This window comes from Heptranchias perlo, chromosome 15 (genome assembly GCF_035084215.1).
Source record: "Heptranchias perlo isolate sHepPer1 chromosome 15, sHepPer1.hap1, whole genome shotgun sequence".
Taxonomy (NCBI): domain Eukaryota; kingdom Metazoa; phylum Chordata; class Chondrichthyes; order Hexanchiformes; family Hexanchidae; genus Heptranchias; species Heptranchias perlo.
The window spans coordinates 60,856,787-60,867,708 of NC_090339.1; the positions used below are offsets into that span (position 1 = coordinate 60,856,787).

At 44.8% G+C, this 10,922-nt stretch overlaps 1 protein-coding gene across 1 annotated transcript; it reads left to right on the top strand.

Moving 5' to 3' along the window:
• The first annotated feature begins 8,167 nt into the window (after positions 1-8,167).
• Positions 8,168-10,678, top strand: slitrk4 (SLIT and NTRK-like family, member 4). The gene has a single exon (XM_067996710.1). The coding sequence runs from the start codon at positions 8,168-8,170 to the stop codon at positions 10,676-10,678; it is 2,511 nt and encodes an 836-aa protein (XP_067852811.1).
• The last annotated feature ends 244 nt before the right edge of the window (positions 10,679-10,922 follow it).

Below are 10,922 nucleotides of genomic sequence, written 5' to 3' on the forward strand. Positions count from 1 at the left end.
ACAGGGCTGGACAGATTCGATGCAGGGAGGATGTTTCCCCTGGCTGGGGGGTTCAGAATGAGGGTTCACAGTCTCAGGATACGGGGTAGGACATTTAGGACTGAGATGAGGAGATGTTTCTTCACTCAGAGGGTGGTAAACCTGTGGAATTCTCTACCACAAAAGGCTGTGGAGGCCAAGTCACTGAATATATTTAAGAAGGAGCTAGATAGATTTCTAGACACAAAAGGCATCAAGGGGTATGGGGAGAGAGCAGGAATATGGTATTGAGATAGAGGATCAGCCACGATCATATTGAATGGCGGAGCAGGCTCGAAGGGCCGAATGGCCTACTCCTCCTCCTATTTTCTATGTTTCTATGTTTCTATGTGGGCGTCACTAGCAAAGCCGGCATTTATTGCCCATTCCTAGCTACCCCTCTCTGCCTTTCGGGTCTCTTTCTCTCTCTGGCTTTGTAATCTGACCCATTGTGTATTCAGTATACTGGGATGTACTGTTTTCCGTGGCTAACCTGTCTGAACACCAACGACACCTTTGATTGGTGTGATCGTGTCCCAGCCTAATATAAGATGTGCGATTTGAGAACCTGTCACTCACTCACCTGACGAAGGAGATAATCTCCGAAAGCTTGTGATTTTCAAATAAAACTGTTGGACTATAACCTGGTGTTGTAAGATTCCTTACATTTGTAACATTTCTTACATTTGTCCACCCCTTGAGAAGGTGGTGGTGAGCCGCCTTCTTTTTGAACCGCTTCAGTCCGTGTGGTGAAGGTTCTCCCACAGTGCTGTTAGGAAGGGAGTTCCAGGATTTTGACGCAGCGACAATCAAGGAACGGCCGATATATTTCCAAGTCAGGATGGTGTGTGACTCGGAGGAGAACATGCAGGTGGTGTTGTTTGCATGTGCCTGCTGCCCTTGTTCTTCTAGGTGGTAGAAGTTGCGGGTTTGGGAGGTGCTGTCGAAGAAGCCTTGGCGAGTTGCTGCAGTGCATCCTGGAGATGATACACACTGCAGCCACAGTGCGCCAGTGGTGGAGGAAATGGGTGTTTAAGCTGGTGGATGGGGTGCCAATCAAGCGGGCTGCTTTGTCCTGGATGGTGTCGAGCTTCTTGAGTGTTGTTGCAGCTGCACTCATCCAAGCAAGTGGAGAGTATTCCATCACACTCCTGACTTGTGCCTTGTAGGTGGTGGAGAGGCTTTGGGGAGTCAGGAGGTGAGTCACTCGCTGCAGAATACCCAGCCTCTGACCTGCTCTTGTAGCCACAGTATTTATATGGCTGGTCCAGTTAAGTTTCTGCTCAATGCTGACCCCCAGAATGTTGATGGTGGGGGATTCGGCGATGGTAATGCCATTGAATGTCAAGGGGAGGTGGTTAGACTCTCTCTTGTTGGAAATGGTCATTGTCTGGCACTTGTCAGGCGCGAATGTTACTTGCCATCTATCAGTCCAAGCCTGGAGGTTGTCCAGGTCTTGCTGCATGCGGGCACGGACTGCTTCATTATCTGAGGGGTTGCGAATGGAGTTTAACACCTTGTGATGGCGGGAAGTTCATTGATGAAGCAGCTGAAGATAGTTGGGCCTAAGCCTTGACCTGAAAGCAATAGCTTATGGTTGTTCCAATTTGGACATTTCTTTTTTGTTCTGTATAAAGTATCATGTCCAAAATCTTAAGCTGTCTTTATCTTTCCAATGCTGATCAACTGCTGTACAAATAGAAATATAGGAACATGGAACAGCCCACACCAAGTCTGCTCTGCCATCCTGTTAGCTAAGGCACCTCTATCTTTTTAATCCCAATTCCTTTGTCGTTTCCTAACATTCCTTCGTGGCCTTACTTGCCAAGAAAGTATCTATCTCTAGGATTTTCTGTGTGCATTTCGGATTTCTACCATTCACAGTTTTTCTTTTTTAATGTTAGAAATGCCTTTTTTTTTTCCTCTGTCTTTATTTTCCTTCTTCAGGTTGCAAATTGAAGTCCTTCTCTTTTAGCCCTGTGTTATTTGAGCTGGCCTGTAATCTACTCCCATGTCTAAGCCTGTACCTTTCCTGGGCCACAGATGAAGAGTATTTTACAGAGATCCTAATCACCTCACACTCCAGTCTCCTGTCCTTCAGCTGGAAGATTGCCGTATGTCTGCAATGATACCTTCCTGGCGACTGTGCCAAGGTCTCAACCTACTTACGTAGTAATTGCAAGTGTGAGCCCATTATGCACTTTGTGCTGCATCACTGGGGCAGTACTAACAGCAGCGAACATTTCTGATGCAAATATATACTGATAAAACAACACTTACACAAAGTATTTTGGGGAAGCTAGATAAGTACATGAGGAGGAATGACATAGAAGGTCATGTTGATAGGGTGAGATGAAGTTAGGTGGGAGGAGGCTCGTGTGGAGCAAAAACACTGACATAGACCTGTTGGGCCGAATGGCCTGTTTCTGTGCTGTGAATTCTATGCAATTGATACTGGTTTGAACCAAGCCTAGGCTAAGTGAATGATGTGGATTGGCTGAGCTCTCCCAGCAAGCCTTAAGCTTAGCCAAACTAAGAGTTTAAAGATGATCCTTTGTTAACTTTAGAGACATCATGGTTTCAACTGTCAAGCATCAGGGAAAGGGTGCTGGCCTTATAAGGAAGGAACTTGCATTTGTATAGCTCCTTTCACGACCTCAAGACATCCCAAAGCACTTTACAGCCAATGAAGTACTTCTGAAGTGTAGTCACTGTAGTAATATAGAAAACACAGCAGCCAATTTACACACAGCAAGTTCCCACAGACAGCAATGTGATAATGACCAGATAATGTTTTCTTTAAGTGATGTTGGTTGAAGGATAAATATTGACGAGGACACCAGGGAGAACTCCCCTGCTCGTCTTCAAATAGTGCCATGGGTTCTTTTACATGCACCTGAGAGGGTGTCTCAGTTTAACATCACATCCGAAAGATGGTACCTCCGACAGTGCAGCACTCCCTCAGTACTGCACTGAAGAGTCAACCTAGATTATGTGCTTAAACCTCTGGAGTGGGATTTGACCCCACGACCGTTCTGACTCAAAGGTCAAAGAGCCACCCACTTGAGCCATGGCTGGCAACTTACTACAAGGAAAGCTATAAGAACCAGGTAATACTAATGGATCACAAAAGACTACTGGTTCATACAGAGAAATCCATTGTATTTTCCTCCTATAATTGAATTTACATATGGTCCATTCAAACTCAAGTAAATGACAAACGTGCAGTGTAACTCTGTATGAATCTGTATTTTGGAACATCTTTTAACTTTATCTGAATTAGCACCATGTTGCTACACTCATCGGGGTAGAAATTGCTATGCGTTGCGCCCATTTTTCGGGTCTGAGCAGGCGTTGGTCCCACTGCTAATTTAGCAGGGACTATTATTTTAGGCAGACATTAGGCTCCTTTACATAGCAAAACTTTCTGTCATGTTTCAGGATTCTTTGACCATTTTTCCATTGAAAGGCACTAGATCGGAATTATTTTAAAATGTGCTTTGAGCTTGCTTTAAAGGGGTTAGTTTGTTAGGATGGCTTAATTTTGGATTGTGAACCCAGTCAGATGTAGGTGATTAATATGCTAATCAGAAGTTGTTTTTCCCAGAGGCCAATTAACAATTTGGTGGCTTGGTACAGTGCCCTTCTTCATTCTGTCAGATGAAAGGGTCCATCACCACATCTGGCTGGACCAGATCAGGCTCCATTAAGCCTTTGCCAAAACCACCCTCTGCTCTAGAATCATCCTGGAGAGCAAAGATAAACCTTTTCTCTGCTCCCAACTGCCTCCTTGAAACCCTTGCACTTGCCCCCTCCACCTTCATCTCTACTAACATGTATGAGGAGCTGATGGGTTTCTTTATCACCAAGATAGAGATCACCTATTCAGCTACCTCTGCTGCTCCACCTCTTCCTCCAGTCCACCAAGCCAAAACCTCCCCCTAATCCCCGCCCCTCTCCATCCGATTTCTGAACATCCATCCTTTTCTCTCATTTCTATCCCATCTTCCAGCATGCCTTCTCCAAGCTCATCTCAGTCAGGACACCGAGCTCTTGCTCTGTCAACTCCATTCCCAGTAAACTGATGGCCACTCCAAATGTCCTCTCTGGCCCTTTAGCTGGGGGTCAGGCACTCTCCTCCTCCCTTTTTGGGAATTGCCTGACAGTGTTCCCACATTGCTTTGATGTTTCCACTTGATGGCTTCTCTTCCTGTTGTTTTTTAAAATTATTATTGAGAACACTTCAGCAACCCAAGTTGTTCAGGCAAGTTCTCAGCATGTTCACTTTTGTTTTCAGTGGATAATTACTAGATTACAAGAGTGACACCACTTCAAAAGTACTTCATTAGCTGTAAATCACTTTAGGATGTCTTGAGGTTGTGAAATGCAAGTCTTTTCCTATATTTTATTTAAAAAATGAAATTTATATAATGCTTTTCATGATCTCAGGATGTCCCAAAGGGTTTTACAGCCAATTAAGTGCTATTGAAGTGTAGTCACTGTTGTAATATAAGAAACGCGGCAGCCAATTTGTGCACAGCAAGGTCCCACAAACAGCAACAAGATAATGACCAGATAATCTGTTTACAGGTGCTGGTTGAGGGATAAATATTGGCCAAGACACCGGGGAGAGCTCCATTGCCCTTTTTCGAAATAGTGCCATGGAATCTTTTACATTCACCTGACAGGGCAGACGGGGTCTCATCTGAAAGACGGCCCCTCTGACAGTGCGCCACTCCCTCAGTACTGCACTGGAGTGTCAGCCCACATTCGATGCTCAAGTCTCTGGGATAGGACTTAAACCAACAACCTTCTGACTCAGAGGCGAGAGTGCTACCCACTGAGCCACGGCTGACAATGCAGTTATTTCCGACATGAAAATTGTCCACAGGCTTCCATAAGACACCTGACCTTATTCCAAGGAAAACTAATAGAACACAGCCAAAGCTAATGGATCACAGGGTATACAGGCTCACACGGAAAGATTTCTTGCGGCCTTCTTATTTCTTTCTCCTTCTTACTGACTCCTGACTCATTTCTGGGCTACAGCTGCCAGCAAGTTTCTGAGCCTTCATTCACATGATCAATTCTGCATGTGTGATCGTAGGCAATGAACATGGGCTGTACATTCACTGTGTGAAGGCTCATTGAGAAATCTCAACATGGTAATGCGCAATGTAAATTGTGACAGAAGTTTGTCCAGTGATTATTTTGCATTGGATCTCCAATACCCGCGTGCCTATCAACCAAGCGAAATAGAAAAAAATACAGCGATTATTCATAGAATGATACAGCACAGAAGGAGGCCATTCTGCCCATCATGCCTATGACGGCTCTTTGAAAGAGCTATCCAATTAGTCCCACTCCTCTGCTCTTACCCCATAGCCCTGCAATTTTTTCCTGTTCAAGTATATATCCCATTTCTTTTTGAAAGTTACTGTTGAATTTGCCCTTTCAGGCAGTTCATTCCAGATCATAACAAGTCGCTGTGTTAAAAAGGTTTCCTCAGCTCCCATCTGGTTCTTTTGCCAATTATGTTAAATCTGTGTCCTCTGGTTACCGACCCTCCTGCCACAGGAAACAGTCTCTCCCTATTTACTCTATCAAAACCCTTCATGATTTTGAACACCTCCATTAAATCTCTCCTTAACCTTCTCTGCTCTAAGGAGAACAATCCCAGCTTCTCCAATCTCTCCACATAACTGAAGCCCCTCATCCCTGATCATTTTTAGCTGAGTGGTGCTGATCATGATTGAGTCTGCAGCCTTTAATAAAATTCTCATTCAGACAGCAATTTGCTTTAAAAATAAACTTGCAGTAGTCTTCTTTCGACACTAGATGTCTCTATGGTGCTTCTTAAGCATCCTGCAGTGTCTACCACGTAAAACCTGTACTACAAAGTCAAGCCTGCAGCCTGTGGGTGTCTGGATTTAGCTCGGTTTAACTTATGTGTTCTTTACTCCGGAGTGAAAAGGACAGGAGTGAGCATCTTTGAGACTTATTTCACGACCCGGCAGTAGTGCACTACCCCAGTGCAAGGAATGAGGTGGGTCTCTAGTCAAGAGCTAGAAAGTCAATTGTGACAAGAGATAGCGGCAAATTGTGGGGGGGGGGGGGATATAATCAAATGATGGTCTCTTTAATCCTCCTCCCCATTGTTCCAGTCCCTGATGTAATTGAATGGGAAAAAAAATTACAATTGATCAATAATTTGACAGATTGAGATACAGTTTTAAAAAAAAGACCTCTAAGTTATGTAAAGGTTAAATAAGAACTGCCCTAAACACTACCGAGGAATAAATATGGGGGCTTCTTGCAGGGAACAATAGGAAATTGGAGCCGCCGTGCGCTCTCTCTCTCTCTCTCCAACACGAGAATAACTTCACCCAAATACTGCCGCATATTCTCACAGATTCGCTGCTGGCGTTTGGACCGTCGGCTGGAGCTAATCTTTTCTGCACCTGCTCAAACAGGTAGGGGGAGCAGGATTACACGGGATATTCCGATCGCCCCGGTGCCATGTGCTCCAGAATGACACCATTAATGATTGATTTTATTTAATGGCGTGGTTTTTTTTTCTCTCTCTCTCTTTTGGATCCCGACGTTCAGTGTGTGTGTGTGTGTGTGTGAGAGAGAGAGACCCAGTAAAGGTACTACTTTGGGCTACATCTTAGATTTTCTTTGAATTATTCATCCTTTTGTGTGTGTGTGTGTTTTTTTAAAAGCGTCAGATCGGCTCTGTTGTGTTTTTTTTTATAGTCTGAGAGCAAGGGAACGAAAAACTCCTCGTCTTTCAGACAAATGCAAACTGCAGATTTAAGAATCCCAGTGTTCCTATACACACTTTACGGGTATGTACAACGCAGTGTCATAATGTTGAAATCTACATTTTTAAAAAAAAAAGATGTGTGTGGGAGAACTTCGATTCCTTACAATAGTGGTACGTGAAATTGTTTTAAAATATTTCTAAAAAACAAAGGGGGGGGAGGGTGAATCTGATGATTAATTGTTAATTGATCGATTTGAAGTGAGATGCATTATTATTATCTCACTTGATCTATTGTCTGCCGGCTCTGGAATCTAAATATTTGCATCGGGTTGATTAAGCAGCAGTTCGCTTTTCATCATCGAACAAGAGGGAGTGTTACTGGCAGGTTCGCGTTCTGCACTTCAATATTCTTGCTACAATTGTGCTGAATCTGTCACTTTGCAAATCCAGCAGCCGGCGAAATCCAGGGTTATACTGCGTTTGGGGCTTGTTTTGTGCCTGGCTCTGTTTTTTATATATATATATATATATATATCTCATCCAGTATAAATGGACGCGGGGATTCTCTCGTTCTAACCATCTGTAACAACCACTGATTCCACGCAAAATGATCTGGCCAGCCTTTGCTAACCGCCAGCTCTTGTTAACCTCCGCTGGGCAGAGCGAGTCTCAGGCTGATTATTGCTGGGGTTTTTTTTTTGCTCTTTTATATATATATATATATATATGTCTGACATGTAATTACTGGGTTATACTTTAGATTTTGACACCGCAAACGCGACTGCATTGCAAACTGGAATACCCTCAGAAGAAAAAGAGGTAATTCAACTTTAAACAGGTTTGGAATGTAGTTTTTCCAAAGGAATGTGGCGAGCTGGAAATAGAAGCTAGAATAATTGTAACTCTGATAATCTTTTATTATTCTGTTTTTTTTAAAAAAATCTATATATTCAATTTCCGGCTAAATGCAATATTTCCGTTGCACTTTATATCTGGCCCTTTTTTTTACATGTGTCTGTCATTTTGACTGACTGGGATTTTTGTACAACTTTCCCTATTTACAAGCTGTCGATTTGTGTTCATTCCTTGACGTGCCCTTTATTCCGGTCTCTCTCACTCCCCTCTCATCCTCTCTCTCCCCTTCTCTCTCTCTCCCCTCTCTTCCCTTCTCCTTCTCTCTCTCTTTCCGTTATTTTTTTTCTCCCTCTCTCCTCCAATCCCTCTCCCCTCTCCCTCATCCTCTTTGTCTGCCTCTCTCTCTCACTCTTCCTCTCTCTCTCTCGCTCTCCCACCCACCCCCCCTCTCTCTCTCTCTCTCTCATGCACAACACTAAAGATTCCCCCACTGTTTTCGTCCTTCCCCAGGTGGATGGTGCGAAGATGCTACTCCTTGTCCTGCTGGCTCTCTCTGTCCCCACCACCTCGCCGCACTCGGACCCTGACTTTAAGGACATTTGCTCGGTCTGCTCCTGCACGACGGTCGAACACATCCTCTACATCAGCTGCGAGAAGAACACCATGTACAGACCAAATCAGCTCAAACCGCCGGCTTCTAGCCTCTACCACCTCAATTTGCAAAACAACCTGCTCCTCACCTTGCATCCTTACTCCTTCAGTAATTTCACCAACGCAATTTCCTTGCAACTGGGCAATAACAAGCTGCAGGAGATCGAGGCGGGGGCTTTTCGTGGACTCAGCAGCCTCAAACAGTTACATCTCAACAACAACGAGCTACAGATCCTGCGAGCAGATATCTTTCAGGGTTTAGAGAATTTGGAATACCTCCAGACTGACTACAATCTCATCAAGTCCATCGAGCGCGGGGCGTTTAATAAAATGCACAGACTCAAAGTCCTCATCCTAAACGACAACTTAATCCCATCCCTTCCCGATAACATTTTTCGCTTCGCCTCCCTGACTCATTTGGATCTCCGCGGCAACAGATTGCAAAACATCCCTTACATTGGAGTGCTGGAACATATAGGCAGGATAGTGGAGTTCCAACTGGAGGATAATCCTTGGAATTGCTCTTGTGATTTGCTGTCCCTCACCGCCTGGTTGGAGAACATGCCGTATCACCTTTACATTGGAGAGGCGATGTGTGAAACGCCCACTAACCTGTACGGGAAACTTCTAAAGGAGACGACTAAGAAGGACTTATGTCCCGAAGATGGAGGGAGCAATTTTGACACGAGTCTGTCCCCATCTTTGCAGGTGAGTCCCCGTGTTACCCGTCGGCCCACGGCAGTGCCCAGGTCCCCAACCAAGTCGCCCAGGGCTACAAACGCGTCCAGAAGATCCCAGTCGGGCATCGTTTCTGGCAAGTTTCTCTCCAGTAGTCGCAATTATAGCCAGATCGCGTCATTCGAAACCTGGGTACCTCCGCAGATACAATGCCCAGCTCGGTGCGTTTGCCAAAGCGACTTGTCAGATTTGGGTCTGAGTGTCAACTGCCAAGGAAGAGGCATAGAGAATGTGTCCGTCCTGGTCCCGAAACCTCCCAGTGCAAGGAAATTGCTCTTGAACGACAATTTTATCAGGGACATCGAAGTTTCTGATTTTGGGGGTTTTGAAGGTTTGGATTTGCTCCATTTAGGGAACAATAAAATAACTGCTATTCAAAAGGGCGCGTTGAGCAATCTAACCAATCTGCGGAGATTGTATCTGAATGGGAACCAGATAGAAAACATCTCCCAGGATATGTTTATTGGTCTCCACGATCTCCAGTACCTATTTCTCGAATATAACCTGATCAAAGAGGTCATGGCGGGGTCCTTTGATTCGCTTTCAAACCTTCAGCTGCTGTATCTGAATAACAATCTGTTGAAAGGTTTGCCGGCCTATGCTTTCGCTGGGGTACCACTGGCCCGACTAAATCTGAGGAACAACCACTTCATGTACCTCCCTGTGAGCGGGGTGCTGGACCAACTCAGGTCCCTGACGCAGATAGATTTGGAAGGGAATCCTTGGGATTGCACCTGTGACTTGGTGGCGTTGAAACTGTGGGTGGAGAAACTCAACCCAGGTACCCTGGTGAGGGAAGTGAAGTGTGAATCCCCGGTGAAATTTGCAAGCGTGGACTTGAGAACATTGAAGAGTGAAGTTTTATGTCCTCGATTGTTGAACCAACCTGCTCCAATAAGTCCCAGCCCCAAGTCTACGACCACATCGAAAGCCACCCCTTTAAATCTGACCAAAAATTCTCCCGGCGGGCCAGTCCCACTTTCAATCCTCATCCTGAGCATACTGGTGGTGCTTATCCTCACCGTCTTCGTTGCGTTTTGCCTTCTCGTGTTCGTCTTGCAGCGTCACAAAAAATCCAATCCCAAACACGAAGGCGTTGGGAATCCAGAGTGCAACTCCATGCAACTCCATCTGAAAAAGACCGAACACACATCCAACAAAGACGAAGGGGGACTGAGTGGTGAAAAGTTCATCCCCCAGACTATAGAGCAGATGAGCAAAAATTACGCTGGGTGTCCAAGGAATTCCGAGCAAGGGATAACATTTGCAGATCCCCAAGGGCAGACCATTTTTCTAAGGAATATAACTGAGAAGGAGAAGGATGCTCTGCGTTCCGACACCAAAAAGAGACTAAGCACCATCGACGAACTGGACGAACTGCTTCCTCCGAGAGACCCCCATTTATTTTATCGGAATATTATAGAGGGAAAACAGGAAATCAACAGCATCGGGATTAGTGGCTTCGAGTTACAGTACCCGGAAAAGCAGCAAGAGAAAAAACTTAAAAAATCTCTTTTGGGGGGTAACCATGCGAAGTTTGTGGTGGAACAAAGGAAGGGGGAATATTTCGAACTAAAAGCCAAACTTCAGGGGTCACCAGATTACCTTCAAGTACTCGAAGAACAAACAGCTTTGAATCAGATGTAGGAAAATCGGATGTGCTACAATAAGAGTTTTTTTTTTAAAAATGGAAAAGTGCCTTTCATTGACTTTACTTTTCAGAAATATGTAATATCGATGGAAGCTTGGAGCGATTTCCCCGGTTGCTTAGTTGCAACTAGCTCTGCAGTGATGCTTTTATAAGATGCAGGATTTTCACTATGTAAAAAAAAAACCCTCCCAACACACAAGCACTAAGAGGCTACAACCGCGGACAGACAACACAATCAAT